We start from the raw sequence: 25,221 nt of genomic DNA on the forward strand, positions 1-25,221 counted from the left end.
TACAGGGTTATGGGAAGGGGTGGATAAGAGGTATTCAAATGTTCAATCAGCCATGATCACGTCGAATGGCAGAACAGACTTGGTTGGCTGGCTGGACTATTCCCGTTCTGATGAAAGGAGATGATTTCCTGGGAACCATAGGTGGTTGGGTGAGATTTCCATATAAATAAGTTTTCATTTTGTAAATATAAATTCACTTTCTGTCATCAGCCATGTCTGAGAGGCTGTATGGCAGCAACTGCAACAAGCAAGATTCAGAATTCATCCATCATAGAACCACAATGGGCTAAATTGAAAGAGGTACAAGTTAAATGCTGCTTTACTTCAAAGGTAGGAGGAAGGAAGTTAATAGACAAACTTTTACACCTTCTGAGGTTGGCTGGGAAAGTACCATGGGGGAGTGAGGAATTGTTAGGAGTGTGGAAAGAATGCACCAGGGTGACAGAGAGGGAATGATGGAATGTTGACAGAGAAGGGGAAAGAAAAATAAATTTGGCAGTAGCATTCTGTTGGATGTGGCAAAACTGGCAAAAGACGATCCTTCCAGGTGTAGCTGCATTTTACCTGTACTTCTTTTAATCTAGTCAACTTTATCCACTTTTAACAATGCGGTCTCCTTTACATCGCAAAGACTAATCAGAGATTGGATGGCCACGTTGTTGAACATCTGTATCCTGCCCATGGGAATGACTCCAACCTTCTAGCTTTTGCGATTTTTAATAAATTATCTTACTCCCATGGTAACATTTCTGTCCTTGGCTTTCTACTCAACACAAGGAGGAACAACAATTCATTTACCATATAGCCACTTTACACCCTCTAGGACTTGTTTTGAGTACCATAACTTCAGAGTTTGACCGTCCATGAAGCATTGCTTCATTGTTGCTGGATGTCCAAAACGGAAATCTGGAGGAGCAAGGGGAGAGATAGTCTTTCTGACTTTCATGTTGGTAAGTTTTAGTGTCCCAATTTCTATTCGATGGAAGAATGGGAGCCTGAATATTAGAGGTGAAAGTAGGTAAGAATGAAATTGATAACGAGCTGTTAATAGGCCCCTCCACTCATGAGTGAGAATTTTGTCTCAGCATCTGGGCTCTGGTCAAAAACATCTTTCTCGATGTCAAGACCAAATATCTCAAATGATTCTCCCAAACGCCTTGCCATAACCTACAATGTTCAGGTGATGGGATGATGGCACACAAAGTATTATTTGCAGTATGGCTGGAGTTGGTACTTTTATCACACAAAGTACTTATTTTCATTCTACTTACATATATTGTCTTTGCTCCACGTGGAACAGATCCTTGCTCTCCATGCTCTGTTCTAACAATGACTTGTTGTGCAGCATTAATGTCTGGATCTGGTCGAGCAAATGTCGATTTTCTTCCTCAAGATTCCCTTTTAATTGGCTAAGTAGCTGCATGAAACAAAACCACAGTCATGATCAATATTTTTAGACATACTTCTTCAACATATGCAACAGCTATGATTAAGACTAAGAAAGAAAATATCAATTTTGTTATGACCTTAAAACTCTCCCAGTTGTAAAAGGACAAAAGATCAAAGAACAAATACCATTTAAGTTCTGGTTTGTAGGCGAGAGCTTAAAATTAGAACTGTTAAAAAAAGGCTATAATCTTACATTTCCAGTTTATGGCCAACCTTCCACTGAGAATATCAGCTTCATCATTGTATTTTTCCCCAAATTCAATTTACATGTTACACTCATATTTCTACAGATAATCATTCAGAGTTAAATACTGCAGATGCTGGAAATCTGAACAGAGAATGCAGCAGAAACTCAGCAAGTCTGGCAACATTCGTGGAGTGAGAAACAAAGGTAATATTTTGAGGTCAGTATGACTCTTTCAACAACTTTCAGTTCTGAAGAAATTATTTTTATATACTTGACAGAGATGGTGGAGGGGCAAAAATGGAATAGATGATGTAGAAGTCCAGTGCAAAAGACAAGGGGGGTGAAAGAGAGAAACATGTACAATGAGTAAATTAAGAATGCAAAAGGGTGAGTGCTATCTGATTACAGCAGAGTAAACAAGACACAAACAAGAATTTGGGGGAAGAGTGTGGAGACAGACAGAAAAATATGTAAGAAAAATAGATCACAGGCATGATGCAGACAGGGCTGAAATTGGGGAATTCAATATTAAGACTGAAAGATTATAAAGAGTGACTAAACAGAAAATGAGATGTTGTTCCCTGACTTGCATCCTGATTCATCAGAAAACTACTTTTGTATCATCAATAAATACAGGTGAGGTGCTGAATGACTGGAGAGTGGCTAATGTTATGCCTTTGTTTAAGAAGGGATGTAAGGAGAAACCTGGGAACAATAGACCTGTGTGTCTGACCTCGATGGTGGTATATTGTTGGAAGTGATTCGGAAAGACAGGATTTATACGTATTTAAAGAGGCAAAGAATTTTTTAGGGATAGTCAGCATGGCTTTGTGCGAGGGAAATCGTATCTCACAAACTTGATCGAACTTTTTTGCGGAAGTAACCAAGAAGATTGATGAGGGTAAAGCAGTAGGCATTGTTTACTTGGACTTTAGTAAAACTTTGACAAGGTTCTGCATGGCAGATTATTTAATAAAAGGTGTTGTGATTAACTATTTTTGGCCACTAAAACTGGAATTTTCCATAAATCTTGCATAAAAGATAATGGGTCAACATTTATGAGTCAGTGTGCTGGCTGTCATGCTCCACTCCAGTCTGGCAGTCAACCCACTCTGTTTCGGGTGTTCCAGTCCACCGGCTGTCGTGCTCTGATCTGGGCTTTCAGAATTACCATAATTTGTTGTTTTTTCTCTTTATTTGTTTCAGGATCATTTGAGCTTCTGCTAATGATATGGTATGAATTTTGACAGGCATGAACTTTAGCCAGGAAAAAGTAGTATCCAGATAATAATCAAACTCAAACTGAACCTTAAAAAGTAATCAAAAAAAATTCAACAATTACTTGAGTATATGCGATAGACCACATGGGATTCAGGGTAAGCTTGCCAATGGATACAAAATCGGCTTAACGACAGGACAGAGAGAAAAAGTGTGATGGTGGAGGGCCGTTTTTGGGACTGAAGGCCCATGACCAGTGGCGTTCCACAGGGATTGGTGCTGAGTCCACTTTTGTTTGTCATGTATATAGAGTCATAGAGATGTACAGCATGGAAACAGACCCTTCCGTCAAAACCATCCATGCCGACCACATATCCAAACCCTATTTAGTCCCTGCCAGCACCCAGCCCATATCCCTCTCAACCCTTCCTATTCATATACCCATCCAAATGCCTCTTAAATGTTGCAATTGTACCAGCCTCCAGCACGTCCTCTGGCAGCCCATTCCATATACGTACCACCCTCTGCGTGAAAAAGATGCCCCTTAAGTCTCTTTTCTATCTTTCCCCTCTCACTCTAAACCTGTGCCCTCTAGTTCTGGACTCCCTGACCCCAGGGAAAAGACTTTGCCTATTTATCCTATCCATGCCCCTCATAATTTTGTAAATATAAATGATTTTAGATGAGAATATAGTTAGCATGGTTAGCAAGTGATATATTTCAGACATGGTTCCAATCTACTGGATATAAAAAAGTCCCTTCTGAAAATGATCAGGTGAGTTCTCATGACCAATACTCATACAACATTGATTAGATACACAGTGCATGTAGGACAATATGTAATGGCCCAGATGCCATTATCAGTGTTAGACCTAATCATGTGTGATGAAAGATTAAGGTTCAACAGGTAATTTTCAGGACCTAGGGAGAAAGTAGCAATTTCTGAATTATCCACAATGCCACTCATTAATATATACAGGAGTAGTAGGATAAGTTGGTTTAAAATTTTGTTGAAATAGTCGTGTATAAATTAATTCAGATTCCAAGGGTATTAGGATCAACTCTAGTATAAAAAGGGACCTAAATAAAATGGAAAGCTACACCTCAATGGGCCTCGGATCTTTCAGGTCTAGAGCTGCAGGGCAGTAGTTGAAAATTATTTAGCAAGCAAAACAACACAGGAATGAAGTACTAGAGAGGCGATACAAGGTGCAGGTGAGGATCAGAACAGAAAGAGTACTAGAATAGAGCGTAGGTCAGAAAAGGGGGAAAAAAAAAAATCTGACATGGGGAACATGAGGGCAAACTAAGCTGGGTTTGGAATTCTTATGCATAAATGCCCAGGTCATGGTAGATAAGACTGATGATTTACATTCCATAAATAGCCACATGGAATTATGGTATCATGGCAATAATGGAAACCTTGTTTAAGTCAACACTGAATGGGCATTGAGAAGCCCTGTCTACATAGTGTTTTCAAAACATAGGGATAGAAGAAGAGGCATGGGAGTACTGATCAAAGGCACAATCAAAATAAATTATGTAAAAGAGACACAGAGCAGATGTTTTCACTTATGGAGGAGTCTTGAACTGGGGAAATGGTTACAGAATTATGGAACACTCAGTTAAAACTGAGATGCAAACAAATTTCTACCCCAAGAGTTGGAGGACCAAGATCACAGAGTATTTAAAGATGCATTTAGATAGATATCTGAATCATTAAAGAATTGAGGCCTGGAGAGATTCAAGATGGCGGCAATCTGAGCCTTACTGAGCTCTTCACCCCATCCCAGGGTAGTAATATTTTTTTTTACCCCCAACCTTAGTTTGTTTTTGGAAAAAATTGTTGTTAAATGGTAATACAACAGTTTAAGTCCTTTTTCAAGCGTGTGAGAATGACTAAGGGGAAGCAAAAGGCTAAGTCTCAACACTCAGGACACTTGCCGAAAACATCAGGAGGACCTGAGACTGCAACAAGGAAAGCAGCTGCAGCTCCCTCGGCAGCAGTGAAAAAAATGCCTGCGCAGCAGAACATTGTGGAGGAACTCGGAGTGATCTGACAGCTGATCAGGAGATGAGGCAAGAGCCTATAATCAACTGGAGCCCATTTCTGCCATGCTGCAAAAGCATGAGAAGGAGTTGGAAGGGTTCAGGAAGCGAGTTGAAGAGGTTGAGCGGTGGACCACAGTGTCGGAGACAGAGGTGGAGTCCTCAGTGGGACTGATTCAGGCCCTTGAGAAACAGGTTCGGGCCCTGACTGAGCAAGTCGATGACTTGGAAAATAGAGGTAAGAGAAAGAATATCCAAGTTGTTGGCCTGCTGGAGAGAGTAGAAGGTGGGCAGCCAGCAAGTTTTTTTGAAGACTGGCTGCCACAATTTCTTGGCTGGGATGCAGAGGTGGACCAGGTGAAGGGTGACAGAGCTGGCCGGGTTGCAATGCGCAGATCCAGTTAGGGTCAGCACCCACACCGGTTCTGATACGATTTCAATGTTACAAGGACAAGCAGAGTCATGGAAACTTCTAGAAGGTGGGGAAGAGATCAGGGAACTAAGATAATATTTTCCAGGATCTTTTTATGGCAATGATTCACAAAGAGGAAATCATTTGATGAGGTTTAAGAGGTTAAAGGACCTCAGTATTCAATATTCGATGAGATACCCAGCCGTGCTTTGTATTATTTATAAGGAGACTGTGCGGTCGTTTCATTCCTTGGAGCAAGCAAAAAACTTCTTGGATATTTTAAAATAATGTAGCTGTATTTATGGACATGGACAATAACGTTTCTTTTTTGTTTTGTCTTGCTTTTATTTCTTGTACTTTCAATCTTTTCCCAAAGAAGTTGTTGTTGGTTTTTTTTTCTCTCCAAGCTGGAGTGGTTTTGATATATTGTGGAAGTTTGGCAGAGTGCTCACTGTTTTTGTTATACCTTTGTGTTTACAATGTCCTTTGTTTAGTTTCTTCCACTGGTTGGGTTTGGGGTGCTGTTCGAGCAGCAAGTGGGAATGTGGGTGTGTGTGGGAAATGTAAGCGTCCTCTGTGGGCAGGGGGAAGAGTCCACCATTAAGTGCTTTTTGTGTTTGTTTGTTAGTTAGTTTGTTTTTGGTTTTTTGTAAACTGAATCTAGGAGTCTCCTTTTGATTATGCTCAGCATGTTGGGAGACGAATTCTTCCTTTCGGCAGATCAAAGGTGATTGTAAAGGATTGTTAGCAGCATTCTTAAATGGTGCACCTGGAATAACAGAGGAATTAATTCGGCAGTTAAAAGAATTTAGTGGGCGGCACGGTGGCACAGTGGTTAGCACTGCTGCCTCACAGCGCCAGAGACCCGGGTTCAATTCCCGCCTCAGGCGGAGACTGTGTGGAGTTTGCACATTCTCCCCGTGTCTGCGTGGGTTTCCTCCGGGTGCTCCGGTTTCCTCCCACAGTCCAAAGATGTGCAGGTCAGGTGAATTGGCTATGCTAAATTGCCCATAGTGTTAGGTAAGGGGTAAATGTAGGGGTATGGGTGGGTTGCACTTCTTGGGCCGAAGGGCCTGTTTCCACACTGTAAGTAATCTAATCTAAAAAAAAGGTGTTGTCGAGCCTTAGAAAGGAGAAGTGGATGTGATACAGGAGACTCATCGAAGACTTGAAGTTACAGTAGGGTGGGTTTGATTGGGGTTTTTCTCGTCTTTCACTACTAGGAGCAGGGGAGTGGCAATACTTGTCCTGAAGAGTCACCCATTTAATAGATTGCATTAAAGACGAGTATGGTCGGTTTGTTATTTTTAAGGCCCTTATACATGGTGAGGAATATGGTATTTTGAATGTCTATTGTCCTCTGGCCCACCCTCTTAAATTTCTGACTGATGCACTAAGCTGATGGCCTAGGCCTCACGGCATATTATTTGTGTGGAACATGAGTTGGTTGATGTTTGGAGATGTTTACACTTTACGAGCAGAGATTTTATGTTTTTTTTCCAATCCTCATGAATGCCACACAAGGATTGATTATTTCCTAACTTACGCAGCTTCTTTAAATTTGGTGGTATCCTATTTGATTGGGAATTTTGCCATCTCTGATCATGCAGTGTTGTATTTATGGTTAAGATTAAGGGTGATGCAATGGGCTCACGGTACTGGTGAATGGATCCCTTCATCCTCAAGAACTGCAAGTTTGTAGAATACTTTAGGGAATTTGAAGCTTTTTTTGGCCACCAACTCAGGTACAGCTACTAAATCGTCCATTCTTTGGGAGACTGCTAAGGCATATGGTAGAAGGATAATTCGCTCATTCTCTGCCAGCCAGGAACAACAGAAGGGAGAGCAGTGTCTGCTTAAGGTACGACTGAAGGCAGCTGAGATGGCATATTACAGTGGACTGTCAGTGACTAAGCTGCAGCGAATCACAGCTCTGTGATCTGCCTTAAACTCCATGCTAACGCGCACAGCAAGGAAGGAACTTACCTTTGCGAAGCAGAGACTGTTTGAGCATGGTGATAGGCTGGGTAAGTATTTGGCGTATTTGGTCAGGGAGAAGAATGCCTCCCATCTATTGCTTCTATTAGGGAAAGGAATGGGACTCTTACTTATGATGCTAAAAAGATCAATGAGACATTTCGGAGGTTTTACTCTGAACTTTACTAGTCTGAATGCTGTGAGGACAGATGGGACAAGATGGAGTCTTCCTTTTTAGGAACGTGGATCTTCTTGGTGTGTCTGCTGAACAGGCGTCTCTCTTTGGTGCTCCATTAACAGCACAAGATACAGGAGGCGGTGAGGCAACGCTTGGCCCAGTGAGTTTTATAAAGAATTTGTAAATATACTGTCAGGACTGATGCTAGACACATATAAATATTTATATAATCGGGATTGCCTCCCACCATCCTCGAGAGAAGCTAATGTCTCTTTTTATCCTCAAGAAAGGGAAGACCCCAGAAGACTGTGCTTCTTACAGACCCATCTCGCTTTTAAACTCTGACTTTAAAATTTTAATCAAAGACTCTGGCATTGAGGTTGGAAAGGGTGTTGCCCTCTATTGTTAAGGAGGATCAGGCAGGCTTTATAAAGGGTCGCGGATCTTCTAATAATGTTAGGAGACTGCTTATCATGATTCAAGTGTGCCAGCAATGGTCAGTTCAAGAGTTGGTGGTTTCCTTGGACACGGAGAAGGCATTTGACCGGGTGGAATGGCCATATTGTTTTTATACCTTGGAGCGGTTTGGCCTGGGTGAAGTGTTTCCTAGACAGGTAATGGGGGTGGGGGGGCGAGTCCTAGGGGAATATTGGACTTTGAAGGTGGGGTCCCCTTTAAATGGGTACAGGGAGGCTTTCTTTATTTGGGCCTCTCTGTTACTCCTAGTTTTGATGAGTTATTCAAGGCTAATTTTGTTCATTTGTTTGACAATATTAAACAAGACCATCTAAGCTTGGGGGGGGGGGGGGGGGGGCCCTTCCAATATTAGGTTAGGTCGAGTTGCTCTTATTAAAATGAATGTTCTTCCTCCATTATTTTACCCTGTGCGGACGTTCCCTTGCTTTTTCCTAGACAACCTTTCGGAAATTAAATGGCTGGCCATAAGTGGCCCCTTATCAGGCTTATGAAATTGCAAATATCTCGGGGTTGGGAGGAGTGGATCTCCTGGATGCCAGAAGATATCAATTGAGCTCCCTTCTATCTTTTGGGAGTGATTGGGCCTGTGAGGACTTGGCGTCGATATGGTTGGACATTAAGGCTTCCCAGGCAAAGTGTCCTCTTGTTAACCTGTTGTTTCTGGACAAGATGAGAATAGTTGTGGAATATTGCCACAATCCAATAGTTAGTAATACTGTCAAAGCATGTAACAGATGAAGGGTAATATGTCTAAAACAGCTTTCCATACACACATAGTTGATATGCCAGTTTTCCAGGCAGCGACAATGGATCCCAGGTTTAAGTCCCTGGGCTGGCAGGGGAGTCTCTTGTTTGATTGACCTTTTTGAAGATGAAACGTTAATGTCATTTGATCAAATAACTCATAAGTATGGATTATCGAGCAGGGACCTCTTCCACTTTTTCAGATCAGAGACTTTATCCGAAAAGAAACTACACTTCTGACTGAGGATTATAGATCTGATATGGAAAAGAAGTGCTTCAGGCTAAAACCACTCTTTCGGTGAGTACTATCATTTATTGGGGAGGGGTTCCTCGGGTGACATCGAGTGATTACAGGAGGTCTGGGAGTGTGTGTTCGGGGTAGAGATCACTCCGGAAACTTGGGAGGACACTTGTGCGAATGCGAGAGAGATTTAAATACGTAACAGGACCCATGCTATGCAATTAAAGATTCTTCATAGGACTCACCTGGCCCCCAGATTGTCTTGCAAAATTTAAGCAGGATGCATTTTTAATGGACCCAAAGTGTCAAATAAATACAGGTTCCCTTACTAATTGCTTGTGAACTTGCCACAGGCTCCATACATACTGGAGCGCTGTGGCAGAAGTAATAGAGAGAGTCTTGGGAATCGAAGTCAAGATAGACCTGGTTTCTCTTCTCGTGGGTTTGCCAAATTCATCTCCCTTAGATGTACATGAGAGAAAGCTTTTTAGCATCCTCACTTTTTGTGCGAGCAAGAACATTCTGATATGCTGGGTGTTTAAGAACCCCCACCCCCCCCCCCCCCCCCCCCCCCCAGGTCTGTTGGAGTAGCATAATTATGGAACACATTCCAAAGTTTTGAATTATTTGGAAGCAGATCTGTCCGCCATTTTAATTAGGGCTTTTGTCTAGCCATGGTGGTTTAGTTTAATAAGCCCAATGTCCTGAGGAAGAATTTCGAGCAATCGTGGATTTAATAATTGGTGCTCTTGAAGGTTGAGGGTTGTGGTCTTTTTACGTTGAGCAGCGTTGTTTAGTTATTTATTTATTGATGTGTAATGAGTATAGTTGTGAGTTCTTTTGTAGAGTAGTATAGCAGTTGGTTTATTGTTGTTGTTTTTGTTGTTATAAATGTTATATTTTTATACTTTTGTAATTTTGTAAAGAAAAATCTTTTCAATGAAAATATTTTTTTTAAAAAAAGAATGGCCACTCCTGCTCCTACTTTCTATACTTTTAGAAAGTTTGCAAGTTTCTGGGAATCAAACAAAATTTCATGTTCCCTACTACCCATAGACCTTAGGCATGGTGGGGTGAATGAATAGGACATTAAGGTAAGCATCAGCTAAAAGCAGCCAGAAATGGCACAAAAGCTGGGCAGATTTATTGAGTTGTATCTGTATGGGACTCAAAACAACATCATATCATTCAACTGATTAACACTACACATGTTAATGACAGGTAGGGTGATGAGGGGATGTTTTGACAGGTAATGAGAAAGTAAGAACTTAATGCAAAAATGTTAAATGATTTGCGACTAAGCTGAGCAGACAGCCGAATGTATAAAGAGAAGAGGTTAGGGATCAGGTAATTGTACACAGGGATGGAGGCAGAAATAGAACAGGTTGAGATGTCCAGTGTAGGAGAGAAGGTCATGAAGGACATAGGATTTGAGCTATAATGGATAGGACATGATAATGTGATCATAATTAACGATACGTACACCAGTTTCGACACAAAAAGGGAAGATCATTGGAAACAATGATGACAACTGAAGCAAGTCACTAACCAATTTTTTTTTAAACCTTTCATGGTGTAGGAAGCATGGCCTGATTTGCTGCCATATCAAATGTTTAACGCCTATCGAAGGCTAATGTGGAATTAGTTACACTTCATAATATGTTAATCATCATTGTTCTGGAAATCTCACTTATACCAGTTCCAATACCAACTAAGACATTAAATAGAATAGGGAACATTGGGGTACTTAGGGGCAAATATAAGAAATACACTTTACTACCATATGCAATACAGAAATGAGAAACAAAGTTATTTAAACTCCTCTAATCAGTCCCTCATATCCCAAGAATTTGAAGGCCACCCTCCTGCACCATTTTTCCAACAACACATTCATGCGTACTATCCTCCTATTTTTGTACTCACTTGCACATGGTACTGGGAGCAATCTAGACAGAACTACTTTTGAGGTTCTCTTCAGTAATTTTCTATCTAGCTCCCCAAATTCTGATTGCAGGACTACATCATTCTTTCTACCTATAATCACTGACATTAATGTGGGCCTTGATCTCTGTCTGACCACCCTTTCTCAGAAGAATATTCTTTGCCATTCTGTGACATCACTGACCCTAGCACCAGGGAGGCAACATATCGTCACAGAAACTCATCTGTGGCAGCAGAAATAACTGTTCCCTTAATTAATGAATTTATCATTATTGCTCTTCCACTCTTCTTCCTGCCTCCTGTACAGCTGACCCATCAGTACGGTCAAAGGCTTGGAGCTTGTTGCAATCCTGTACTCTGAGAAACCAGTGCTCTCACAAATATCAAGAATGGAAAACAGATACTTAAGTGGGACTCTGAACACAGAAATCTGTTCTTATGATGGTAAGATTGCATTTGTGTTGCAGCACTGTGGCTCAGTGGTTGGCACTATTGCCTCACAGTGCCAGGGACCTTGGTTCAATTCCAGTTTTGGCCAACTGTCTGTGTGGAGTTTGCACACTCTCCCTGTGTTTGCAAGAGTTTAGGGGAGGCAATAACCTAATGGTAGTTTTGCTAGACTATTAATCCAGAAACTCACTTAATGATCTGGGGCTCATGATTCAAATCCTGCCATGGCAAATGGCGAAATTTGAACTGAATAATAATCTGGAATTAAGAATCTACTGATGACCATGAAATCATTATGAAATGTGGAAAAGCCCATCTACTTCACTAATGTCCTTCAGTGAACACGCTAGCCTCACCTGGTCTGGCCTACATGTGACTCCAGATCCACAGCAAAGTGGCTGACTCTCAACTGCCCTCTGAATTGGCCCAGCAACTAGCTTATAGGCAACCAGGGATAGGCGATAAATGCTGGCTAACCAGTGACACCCATGTCCTTCGGGTGAATAGCAAGAAATATATGGAACACCTTTTTCACTGGGGGAAAAAGGGTGTTATGGTGACTGCCAATCTTTGTTGTATCCTCTTGGCAACACCCTGAAAAATCAAGAATCTACCTGCTTGTTCTGACAACTAAATTGTAAGTTCCTGCTGCATCTCAGGTCAACAATGGCCAAACCAATCAACATCCTTTTTTATTCTGTGTAAATTGCATTCGTCTTTTCAAGTCTGTTTCTTACATCCTAATCTTGATGTGTTGAAGATAAAAAGATTCAGCTTTTTATTTCCTTTAATCAATGTTTATATTCTGTACCACATTTATCATGGCTAATCAGTTTGTGGATTTCACTCCACTTTGCAACTGGCCTCCATAACCCACAATTCCACTGTCACTCAAAACTTGACTAACTCAATTTTGACTATATTCAATGACCCAGTCTCTACTGCTCTCCAGGGAAAAGAAATCCAAACAAAAATCTTCTGATAGAATAAAAATCCTTCTCACATCAGCCTCGAATTGGAGGCATCTTGTTTTTAAACATTTACAGATTCCTCCATCCACTGTATCAAGCTGCCTCAGAGTCTTATGATTTAGTAAGATCAGTTCACTTTTTTGTAAACTGTTAATACATATAGATCCAACTTGTTCAATTTCTCCACAGTATTCAACACTTTCAAAGTAGGAACACACCTTGTGAAACTTCTCTGAACTGCTTCCATTAAGGAGAAAGTATGTTCTGACCAATGCTCTAGACAGAACAAGTTTGTCGCACTTTTCTGTGATTCAGGTACAAGGACACACAGACCCCTTTGCACTGATGCATGAAGCAGCCTATTTAAACAATATTTTGCCTTTTTATCTTCCTGCCAAAGTGGATAGCTTCACATATTCCCATACTGTAGTCCACATCTCAAACCTTTGTCCACTTACTTAATATCCTTTTGCAGAACTCTTTGCATCTGCTTGAGAACTTGCTCTCTCCTATCTAGCTTTTGCAGCCAAATAGACTGATAATACAAATCAGTCAGATCATTAATGTTGATCGTAAATAGTCAAAAACTTAGTACTAATCCTAGCAATACTTCATAGCTACAGTTTACTAATATGAAAACTATTCATTTATTCCAACTGTGTTCCTGTTAGTTAGCTAACCCTCTATCCATTCCCCAATTTCACAAATTCTTACCTTAATCTTCATACAATTTAGACTTCTTTAATTCTGTCATGCTACATAAGTAGGGTTAGCAGAAAAAAAGAAAGTAAACATTCTAAATTGCAGAGTTTTATTCCAGCATAGCATAAATTCCCTACTTTGTACTTGAGATCTCTATATTTATGAAGCTGAAGATTGCATTTGCTTTATTAACATCTGTTAGTAACACCTTCAATGCAAATGAATCCCTAGGCTTCCCTGTACACTTTTAGAATAGTGCTATTTAATTGTTTTTGGACTGCATCCAGTCAAAGTCACTATGCTTTAGGAAGGGTCTTTAAGATGATGCAAAGGAGAATGGTTCCAAAGATTGTGAATCTTAGCTATAACTTATCAAGAAACTGGGGTTGTTCTTGGTCTGTGGGAAGTTGAGAAGACATTTGAGAGAGGTGTACCAGATTATGGCAGGTTTAAATAAGGTAATCAATGAAAAGCCGTTGCTCATTGGCATGACGACATATTGATTAGCACAGCTGCTTCACGTTGATCCGGGATTTGTTTCCAGCCTTGGGTGATTATCCGTGTTTGCACACTCTGCCAGTGTCTGCATGTGATTCTGTTTTACAGAGAGCAGCATGGTCCTGTTGGGCCAAAGGGCCTACTTCTGGGTGTAATCTCTATGATTCTAAGATGTTTAAAAAAAAACTTTACTCGCAAAGACATTTACTAGTTAACTATTAATATTTTCTCATTGGATCTGGAACCTATTAAGAAAATGGGTTTTTGACGCACTCCAAAGAGCTCATCCATTTGACCACAATTGTGTATCTATTTCAGTCTTCTTTAGTGAGTTAGAAGATCACATTGTCAAAACTCCATTAGTAGAGCAAACTTCTCCAAATTGCTTATAACTCTCATCCTTAACTTCTCGGTCACATTCTTTATATTCATTTAATTATTTACAACTGATGGAATTAAGGAATTGTCAGAGGAGAAAATGTTGGATCTCTAATTGGAATTTAGAATAAGACATATTAATCAAATTGTTCAGAGATGTTATTACACACCTGAAACAGACAGAACTTGAACTCAGGCCTCCTGGCTCAAAGATAGGTACACTACTTATTGAAGTATACAAGATCTTTAGTGAACTTAACAGATTGCCTACCAAAAGGATATTTCCCCTTTTGGGAGGAAGTAGGGGGACATAAATTGGACAGCTCTTGGTTTTAATCTAAAATGAAAGTGAGAACAATCTTTTCCTCTTAGAAGTTTGGTAAGGCCAAGCTAGATTACTCCCTTGTAAATCATCAATCTAAGGGTAGACAGAAACATTGAGTTGAGGCCACAATTACATAGGCACGATCTTATCAAAATGGCACAGAAGACTTGAGAAGCTAAATCAAAGAACTGCAGATGCTGGAATTCAGAAACAAAAACAAATAGCTAGAAAAATTCAGCAGGTCTGGCAGCATCTGCGGAGAGAAAACAGAGTTAGCATTCCAGGTCCAGAGATCCTTCTGTTTTATTTTAAGTGTTTGGCCTTTGGTAAACTTTAACAATTAAGCAAATGTTATCTTTTAGCAGGTTTTTAGTATGTTACACTTAAACACCAACTGTATGCAGGGGAGGTGATTTTGCAAAATACAATGGCTGTTTATTTTATGTATCCATGATCCAGTCAATTGATTAAGAAAGGTTAAAGAATTCACACCCACCTCACATTGGTTGTTCAGTTTAGTGGAATTGATATCCAACTGTTGGTAACGTTCTTTCAGGTTTGCAAATTCAGCTTCCAATCGAGTATGCTCTAGTTTTGCAGCATTCAGCAAGCTTTTTAGATTCTTGTGGTCCACCTGCAATCCTTCATTTTCCTTTAACAAGTGGTTGTATATTTGGTTCAATCTTCAAAACAGAAATAAATACTTAATTTCTTGAAGGGCTAATGTTTTCTGACTTTTTCTAAACCATAAGGCACAGTGTACAACAAGGAAAGTCAATGATGAGATGATGCTTTCAGTATTCTCCCTCTAACAACTTTAATTTTTATTGTAACCACCTCCTTTCTAACTGTTCACGTTGACATTCAGCTTAGCATGTGATTTTAATTAGTAGTCTGAGTCAGAAAGTTGTGGAGGAGGGGCACAGTGCTCACGTCCCTACCACTGGACAGACAGACATGGATTCAAGTCCCATCTGCTTCAGAGATGTGTAGTAACATCTGAACAGGTTGATTAGAAAAAATAGATTAAATTGAAAAAAGCAACAATAAAAAAAAAGGCTGTGGATTCAGGTTTGTCTCCAGTTTTGAGGAAATAATCCAGACACTTCAGTATAGCAATAAAAGGATGTTACATTGTCTGATATATTTTTCAAACAAGAATATTCAAGATTACAAATGGGCCTGACAGTGTCAAACTTATTTCCGCTAGTTGGGATATCCGGAATAAGATGAGCCCACTTCAAAAGATCAAGAACCAACTATTTAGAACTGAGATGAAAAGTTTCATTTAACTTCAGTTAGCTGTCTATTCTCATACCTTGAGAATTTTGCTAACAAAAATCCACAAATGTCAGCCAGAAATTTTAAATAGGTCAAGACCTAGGTCAAGGGATGAATGTCTGTGGGAGGGACCCTTTTCTATAATGGCTATTGCGCTGCAGCTGCCAGCCCCAATATGATGGCAAGCAGCTTTGACAGTTTTAAAATAAACACTACTTAATCTCTCTCTCTCTAACTTATTGTTTGCTTCTTACCAGTGGGGCTGTTGATCACTGACTGCTCTGTGTTGGCCACTTGTCTGCTATCCTTCATTGGATAGTGAGCCTGCTCCCTGTAATTAATTGTTCAAGTCTTTTAAAAATCAAAGTGGTTGCATCTGGAAGATGGCAAGTGGGCTTGGGATCCAGAACAGAACCAACGGACAGGTTCTGAAACCAGAAGCGAAAATCTTAGCCCTTAGTCTTGAAAATTTAAATTTCCAGATGCTCGGTGAACTTGTTTTGGTGGCATTGAGGGGTCTATTATAAAGGAGGTTCCAGATTTCAACTAACCTACCCTACCAAATCTCTTTATCACTTTAAATACCCTATTAGCTCATTCTCAAAAGTTCTAAAGTGACTGTGATCCACATCCATGCACCTGTACACCTAACTTAATCTTTTGAAGAATATCCTCAAGTGTAGTATATCTTAAATAGAACATAGTACTCTAGATAATGTCTGAACAAAATTGTACACCTAAAGTATCACCTCCACATTTTTGCATTCCAAAACCCTTGAGGGAACAAAGACCAACATCTCCCAGTCCTTTTGATTACATTTTGGATCCGTACAACAGCGTTTAATGATTTTGTGTACATGGACATTAAATCACTTTGCTCCTCTATTGCTCCCAGTCTTTCACCACTAGAACAAGATTGTGAGCAGCCTTCTGTGTGTTAAGCTAAATATTAAACTAAAAATCCTATTCAAATTTCCTGCCTTTGTACATGTCAGGAGCAACCATCGTTTAGATTTGGTTTATCTCAAAGGATAATTGAGCCTGAAGTAGTTCATGTTTAATTAGCCAAGTAAATACAGACACAAATTATACATAGAACACTTAATAGTTTCTAATCAAACAAAATAGAGCAGTACTGAGTGTGACATTAAAATCTTTCCCGTCTCACCTTAACCCTATGCCTTCTAGTTTTAGACTCCCCTACCCAGGAGAAAAGACCTTGGCTATTCACCCTATCCATGTCCCTCATGATTTTATAAAGGTTTCCCTCCGGCCTATTCAGCCTCTCCATATAACTCAAACCCTCTAATCCTGACATCCTTTCAGAAACCTTTTCTGAACCTTTTCAAGTTTCACAACATCCTTCCTATAGCAGGAAGACCAGAATTGAACGCAGTATTCCAAAAGTATCCTGTGCAGCCACAACATGAACTCCAATGCCTACACTCAATGCACTGATCAATAAAGGCAAGTGTACCAAACACCTTTTTCAGTACCCTATTTACCTGCAACTCCACTTTGAAGGAACTATGAACGTGCACTCCAAGATCTCTTTGTTCAGCAACACTCTCCAGGACCTTACGATTAAGAGTGTCATACCTGCCCTGATTTGCCTTACCAAAACATAGTACCTCATTTTTATCTAGATTTAACTCTGCCAAACCTCAGTCTATCTGATCAAAGTCCCATTGTATTCTGAGATAACCTTCTTTGCTGTCCACTACACCACCAATTTTGGTGTCATCTGCAAACTTACTATTCACACTGTCTAAATTAAAGTCCAAAAAATTTACATAAATGACAAAAAACAGTGGACACAGCAGCAAACTGATCCTTGCTGCAAACCATTGGTCACAAGCCTCCAATCTTTGTCCTATCTCGGAGACAATTTTTTGATCTTTTTGGATTTCCAGGAGGTCTTTAATAAAGTGCTGCATAGGAGTTACTAAATAAGATAAGAATCCATGATGTTACTGGCAATATACTGGCATGGATAGAAGACTGGTTGACTGGTAGAAGGCAGAGGATGGGGATAAAGATGTCTTTTTCAGGATGGCAGCTAATGACTAGTGGAGTTTCGCAGGAACTACTGGAACCACAACTACTTTTGTTATAGATTGATGATCTGGACGAAGGAACTGTTGCTAAGTTTGCAGTTGATACCAAGATAGGTGGAGGGACAGAATTGTTGAGGAATCAGGGAGGCTGCAGAAGGACTTGACATACCTGGCGACTGGGAGAAGTCGTCGCAGATGGAATACAACGTGGCAAAGTTTGAGGTTATATATTTTAGTAGGAAGAAAAGCATCACTGACTATTTTCTAAAGATTCTGAAATTTGAAGCACAAAGGGACTTGGGAGTCGTTGTTCATGATTCCCTAGAGGTTAACATGCAGGTTTAGCTGGCGGTTAAGAAGGCAATTGCAAAGTTGGCATTCATTTCAAGAGAGGTAGAAAACAACAGCAGAGATGTATTGTTGAGGCTGTATAAGGCTCTGGTCAGACTGCATTTAGAATATTGGGAGCAGTTATGGGCCCCGGATCTAAGGAATGAAGTGCTAGCATTGCAGGGGGTCCTGAGAAGTTTACTTGAATGATCCCTGGAATGAAGGGCTTATAATATGAGGAATGTTTGACGATTTTGGGTGTGTATTTGATGGAGTTTAGAAAGATGAGGATGAATCGGATTGAAACTTACAGGGTACTGAAAGGCCAGGATAGAGTGGATGTGGAGAAAATGTATCCACTAATAAAAGAGACTAGGACCAAAGAGCTCAATGGCCTACTTCTGCTCCTTTATCTTATGGACTAAATGAGGGACCAAAATTATACACAGTACTCCAGGTCTGGTCTCATGAATGCCTTATGTAATTGTAGAAACACTTCCCTATTTTCATACTCTATTCAGTTTGCAAAAAATGTCAATGTTCCATTTGCCTTTGTTATTACCTGTTGTACCTGCACAGTGGATTTTCTACAATTCATGCACAAGGGCACCCACCTCTGCACACCAACTTTTTTCTCCATTTAATATTCCTCTGCCCAAGATGGACAATCTCACACTTATCCATGTAAAATTTCATCTAATAACTTTTGACCCATGCACCTTTGACATCCACATCCTTCTGTAAATTTCTAATTTCTTCATTTCAACTTATTTCCATATTTATTTCAGAATTAGGATTTAGAATCAAAAGCAAAAGTGGTCATTTGGCTAAAAGTTGTCCATGCTTGTGTCTATGCTTCTGACACGTTTCTTTCCAGTATAATTTATTAATGCATATTCTTCTGTTTCGTTCTCTCCCATGTAATTTTTCTAGCTTCTCCCTTAATGGTGTCTGTTATCTGTCCCAACTAATCCTTAATCCACTGGTAGCAAGTTCCACATTCTCAGAGTAAAAGAAAATTTATTCTGATTTGTGTATGTTTGATACATTGTTTTGAACCTCCCACACACAGACATCTTCCCTACCTATTCTATTGACAATCATAATTTTAAAAAACTCCTATTAGTTTACTCCACCACCATCCAATTTCTAGATAAAAGAGCTCTGACAAACTCCATTCTCTGATAATTCTAACTTCTTAGTTCTGGTAACATTCTTATCATTTTTCTTTTGTACCTTTTTCTAGTGCTAGAGGTTCGTATAGCAGGACCTCATAGGCAAAGATCAATAAATAATACAATAATTGGGAAAGATCACTGACATGTAACATTTCTAATGATGCCACCAACCTTTCATTTTCATTTTGAAGTTTCTGGAACTTGTACATCATAGTATCATGTTTCTCTACCTCCTGGTGCATTTTCTCTTGTTGCTTTTTCAAAATTGTCTCCAACTCCTCCAACTGGGCCTTTTGCTTCAACAGCTCATTATACCTGCACACACAATTTAACTGGAATTAAATTTTCATCATAATGGGAAGCTATAATATAGTCTATACCAAATTACATGTAGTTGCATTCCCAAACCCAAGCTTCCTTCTATATCCTTCTACATGGAAATCTCTTGTTTGAAAGGGAAATAGATGGGAATAGAGAATGCAGGTGCAATCCATAGTGTAAGTACCAATATCTCTTGACTACAGCTTTTCAAAATAGCTACAAGAGATGATTATCTTTTTATAACAATGTTCGGTCTCAAAACATTACATCAGGATTTTTCTATTACCTACATCACTGGAATCAACAATCCTACAATTGACATTTTAGCTCTTCCTGAAACTACTGAGTTCTAATATGGAAAATTTCAAAGATTTCAAATTTCAAATTTCAACTTGTATTCGTAATATAATACTTCAATATTGAATTCTCCAACTGGTTTTGCAAGTGATTACAAAACTCAGTTATCAATCCAAAAAGAGTGTGTTGTTATTAAAAGCAAGCAGAGAAACTGAGAACACTTTAAGATGAATTTCACACAGAAAAATAAACTTGAGTTCTTGTTAACATATAACATCATTAATACCTCTCTGGAAGTAGCTCTTTCTTTCCCCTTCTTCCTTCCATGATGGTAGGAGCCTTCACTTGCATAGCAATAATTTGTTCATTGATGGTCAGTTTGGATTGTGCCAGGGTCACTCAGCTTGTGGCTTCATTACAGTATTAGTTCAAATATAGACAAAAGAGCTGAACTCCCGTGGGAAGTTAGAGTGACTACTCTTGACAACAAGGCAGATTTTAACCAAGTGTGGCATCAAGGAGCCTTAGCAGGGAAGGAATCAATGTGAACAAAGGAGAAAATGCTCCCCTGGTTGGAATCATACCTTGCACAAATGAAGATGATTTCAGGAGTTCGTCAGGATAGTATCCTCAGACCAACCATCTTCAGTTGCTGCATCCTTCAGAGTCCTTCCTTCACAGAGTCAGAGTGGGAATGTTCAATGATGGGTATGCAATGTTCATGACATGTTCATTCATGACTCCTCAGATATTGAAGCACTCATGTTCAAATGCAACAAGAGCTGGGCAGTAACTAGGTATGGGTTGACAAGCTGCAATTAACATTTGCACCACATGGCGTCAGGCATTGATCACATCCAATGAGAATCTAACCAATGCCCCTTGACATTCAATGGCATTATCATCCTCAAGTCCCCCATTATCAACATCCTGGAGTTACCACTGACTGGAAACTGAACCAGAATGCCATGTTAACACTATGGCTACAAAATCAGAGGCAATGTCTTGACTCCCCAAAGCCTGCCCACCATCTACAAAGCACAAGGGAGGAATGTGATAGAATACTCTCCACTTGCCTGGATAAGTGCAGCTCTAACAACATTCAAGACACTTGACACCATTCAGGACCAAGCATCAGGCTTCTTGACTAGCACCACATCCACAAACATTCGTTCCTCTACCAGTGACACACAGTAGCAGCAGTAAGTACCATCATGAAGATGCATTTCACAAATTTACAAGGCTACTTAGACAACCCCTTACAAACTCTCAACCACTATAATTTAAAAAGACAAGGGCAGCAAACACATGGGAACACCAACAACTGCAAATTGCCCTCTAAGCCAATCACTATCCTGATTTGGAAATATACTGCTGTTCCTTCAGTATCACTGAGTAAAAATCCTGGAACACGCTCCCTGATAGCATGCGAGTATACATATGTGAAAGAGACTGCAACAGTCCACGAAGGCAGCTCACCATCACCTTTCCAATGGCAACTAAGGATATGCAATAAAAACTGGTCCAGCCATCAAACTCAATCCCATGAATAAATAAATAAAAGGATGAGTGTTCCATTGACAAGCCCAATATTTGTAGCCCCTCCCTAACTGTCCTTTAATTGAATAGCTCATTAAGCCATTTCAGAGGGCAGTTAATAAGCAATCATATTGCTGGGGGACTGAAATCACATGTGGGCCATTCCAGGTAAAGAAAGACATATTTCCCTTCTTAGATTTTTAAGACAACTGAGGCTTGTTTAAAGGTTACCATTACTAAGACTTGGGGCAAAATTTTCCCAGGCCTATAATGGCATGGGTAAGGCAGGCAAGTTGGGAATATACAGCAAGAACGAATAAAATCAGATTCCCCATCAATAAAACATTTTCTGATGTTTCCCTTGCCTTTCCCTCCCTTTAAGTAAAGACTTCTGAATCACACTGATGAATGGCAACTATTTTATTTCCATGCGCTTCAATTCTATTACTGGCTAATTTCACCTCACTTTTATACAGCTCTCCATCATCCCCCTCTCCCCTGAGAAAATGGATGGCATCAACTTCTAACATGAAAGTCAGAGCAGTTACCTGGCTTTACAGTTCACTGCTAGCTTCTCATGCCTTCAGCCAGCTCCAATATCACGTAATTTTCCCACATGCTCCATGGATCTCTTCCCTGAAATAACTCCAAGAGGCTGGTACCGCATCACCAAGTCACACATGGAGAGTTCTTGACACTGATCCATTTCCTTCAGAGACAGTTCTCAGAATGGACAGGACCGCTGACATTCCTGTTCTTATCTTTCTGGGTGAGGCCCAGGCTGCAGCACTAGAGGCAGGTCCAGGACTCAGAGCTCTCACCTCCTTCCTTCCTCCTTCTTCCCCTCAGAACACACTGGATGTGGGCAGCTGGCCCAGAGTCAGTCCCCTCCCCTCTGACACAATCAAGAGGAGAGTCCTTCACTCTACATTGATCCAGCTCCCTCAAGAGCCAGCTCTCAGAGTGAACGGGATCTCTGACACTTCTGTTCTTTTTTTTCTTATTACCCCCACACTACCGCCTAACTGCAGTAGTGCTTATTTTTTTTACCAGCACCCAAGTTGTGTGTGTGCAGGTATGAGACACAGTGAAAGACACAAGGTGCACAAATCTTTATTCAAATTTCCACCACCAGGAAAAAACGAAACACCCGAGTGGCCTGTGACAAGCAGTGCCCTTCACATCAAAGGGCAATGCTGCGTGATCAAACAGTAAAGGGGAGGGCAGGGAATAAATCAAAATAGAGCTGGAGGGGGAAATAATACACTCAACTGCCTGCGGCACCCACCTCTCCCTGAACAACTCCAGGATGTTGGTGGACACCGCGTGCTCCTTTTACAGAGATACCCTCCACCCCAGATCCCCGAGAGAAAGGGGGAGGACTCCGTGTAGAGAGCCCTCCACTGGGGATCCCCACCGCCCGGTGGCAAATGGGCACACCAAGGCGTGTCCGGACGGTGGATGAGGGAGGAGGTGTGGATGGTGTGCAGCAGCAGTCGATACAGGGCCCGCCTTCTTACGTCCTTAAAAGGGACAAATCTAAAATTCTGGAGGCGGCTGAGATTGTGGGGCACAGGCTCCCACGGGAAGTACGGGACCTTGGGGCCAATGTGAAATTCCATCCGGGGAGGGGTAGGCGCAGACGGGATTCCACTGCACCACCGATGGGCGGCACGGTGACACAGTGGTTAGCACTGCTGCCTCACAGTGCCAGAGACCCGGGTTCAATTCCCGCCTCAGGCAGCTGTCTGTGTGGAGTTTGCACATTCTCCCAGTGTCTGCGTGGATTACCTCCGGGTGCTCTGGTTTCCTCCCACAGTCCAAAAATGTGCAGGTTAGGTGAATTGGCCTTGCTAAATTGCTCGTAGTATTCGGTGAAGGGGTAAATGTAGGGGAATGGGTTTGGGTGGGTTGCGGGTCGGTGTGGACTTGTTGGGCCGAAGGTCCTGTTTCCACACTGTCAGTAATCTAATCTAATCTAAACCTGAGCATCCTCCAACTGGTGCACTACGTCAGGTCCGAGCACCGCCGTTTTGAGGCAAGGGAATGGCGGTGGCCACGTACCAGATGTCTACCCCTGCCCTGCTCGCTATGTCCTACGGCAGCAACCAGCCCAGGCCCCCACCACCCAGCTTGTCCCCGATCTTGGTCACCCTCGCCACCACAGCCCTCCCCTCCGACAGCCACCTGAACCCGCGAGTACGGAGGTGCAGATTCCTGAGCAACGGCTCCCTGACAACAGCCGCGACTCCTGCCGGAGGGTAGGCGCAACACGATTCGACCATGTTCCAGACAGTGATCAGGTCCTGGTAAAAGACAGGCAGCATCTTGAGGGTGACCTCAAACCGTCACTGTCAACGAACAGGAGCTGTGTGTCGTAGTTGAAGTGACGCACCTGGCGGAAAAAATATGTCACCAGGGCGCACTACCTAGGAGGAGGGATTGCTGCAAGGTCTGAAGGCGGAACGTTGCGACCTGGGTCCAGACGCACACCAGTGACTGACCGCCCTCCTCAATAGGGAGACTCAGAACCTGCGCAGCGACCACGTGCATCTTTTTATCCCACAAGTTGACCAACGTTCTCTGGATGTCAGCGACAAAGCCAGGAGGAGGGACCAAAGTGACCAGCCGGTACCACAGCATGGCGGCCACCAGCTGGTTTATGACCAGCATTCGACTCCTGTAAGATAGCACTCGGAGCAGTCCTGTCCAGCGGCCTAGGCGAGCAGAGACTTTGGCCTCCAGCTCCTGCCAGTTCGCCAGCCAGGATTCCTCAGCGGGGCTGAGGTAGACCCCCAGGTAGAGGAGATGGATGGTACTCCAGCTGAACCCCAGTAACTCCTCCGGCAGACAGTCCACCCGCCACTGACCGACCGGTAGTCCGGAACATTTGGCCCAGTTAATCCTGGCAGAAGACGCTGCAGAGTACACGGCCTGGCACTTGTGCATCCTCCCCAGGTCAGCCGGGTCGGTGAAAGTGAGGAGCACATCGTCGGCGTGCCTGTGCCACACAGAACCAGCCCCGACAACCTCCTCCGTAAGAGGTGCAGGAAAGGCTCCACGCACAGGGAATACAGCTGGCCGGACAGTGGGCAGCCTTGACGCACTCCTCTCCCGAAGCAAAGGGGCACTGTCAGGGACCCGTTAACTTTAACCAGACACTCTGCGGCGGCATACAAAAGTCGGATCCGGGTGATGAACTGTGTCCCGAACCCAGACGCCCGCAGAGTCCCGAGCAGGTACTCGTGATCGACCCTGTCGAATGTCTTCTCCTGGTTGAGAGACAGGAAGGCGCTCGGCAGACCAGCCCGTCGACAGAAATGGATCAGGTCCTGGACCAGGTGGCTGTTGTTGTGTATCCTCTGGCCCGGGACTGTGTAGGACTGGTCCGGGTGAATCATGTGGGCCAGCACGGAAGCCAGGCGAGAAGACAACACCCTGGCAAAGATCTTGTAATCCGTGCTGAGGAGGGAGACCGGACGCCAGTCCTTTAGAGGACAATGACCGCCCTGCGCCAAGAAAGGGACAGCTCTCCGGCAGTTAGACACTCCCCCAGGACCTGTGCGTAGTCACTCCCCAGGACATCCCAGAACGCCCTGAAGAACTCCACAGTCAGCCCGTCCAGCCCCGGGGACTTGCCCCTCGAGAGCCGGTCGAGCGCACTAGTCAGCTCTGACATTCCTGCTCTTTTTTTTTTCTGTTTAAACAACAAATTTATTTTCAGAAGTTTAGACAGCAGGTTCTATATAATGATATTGTATGACTTGTTACAACCGTATATGGTAAACTGCTTCATTTATTAAACATGCCATATAGAATCTGAATAAATAATGCTACAAAGCCCAAGCTATGTACAAATATCTTGGGCAAAGTTATGTTTACAAACTTATATACAGTAAAATAAACAAACCAGCCAATGTTATTGTCCAAATTATGCAACAAAACAAAATGTCACAAGTGATCGAGTTGATACATTGAAACAAAAATCAATGCTGTAAATAGTTCAAAAGTTTGTTTACAC

General features: G+C 41.8%; 1 protein-coding gene across 9 annotated transcripts in view; it reads right to left on the minus strand.

Annotated features, from left to right (window-relative positions):
• Positions 1–25,221, minus strand: part of LOC140483049 (girdin-like) — a 376,157-nt gene that overhangs the window by 82,140 nt on the left and 268,796 nt on the right. For all 9 annotated transcript variants that reach the window (XM_072580957.1, XM_072580958.1, XM_072580956.1 and 6 more), the window contains 3 exons: positions 19,215–19,358; positions 14,694–14,880; positions 1,272–1,417 (listed from right to left, as the gene is read on the minus strand). In XM_072580957.1, coding sequence (XP_072437058.1) covers positions 1,272–1,417; positions 14,694–14,880; positions 19,215–19,358 — 477 coding nt within the window. The remainder of the gene's footprint in view (positions 1–1,271; positions 1,418–14,693; positions 14,881–19,214; positions 19,359–25,221) is intronic.

Source organism: Chiloscyllium punctatum, chromosome 11 (genome assembly GCF_047496795.1).
Source record: "Chiloscyllium punctatum isolate Juve2018m chromosome 11, sChiPun1.3, whole genome shotgun sequence".
Classification (NCBI taxonomy): Eukaryota; Metazoa; Chordata; class Chondrichthyes; order Orectolobiformes; family Hemiscylliidae; genus Chiloscyllium; species Chiloscyllium punctatum.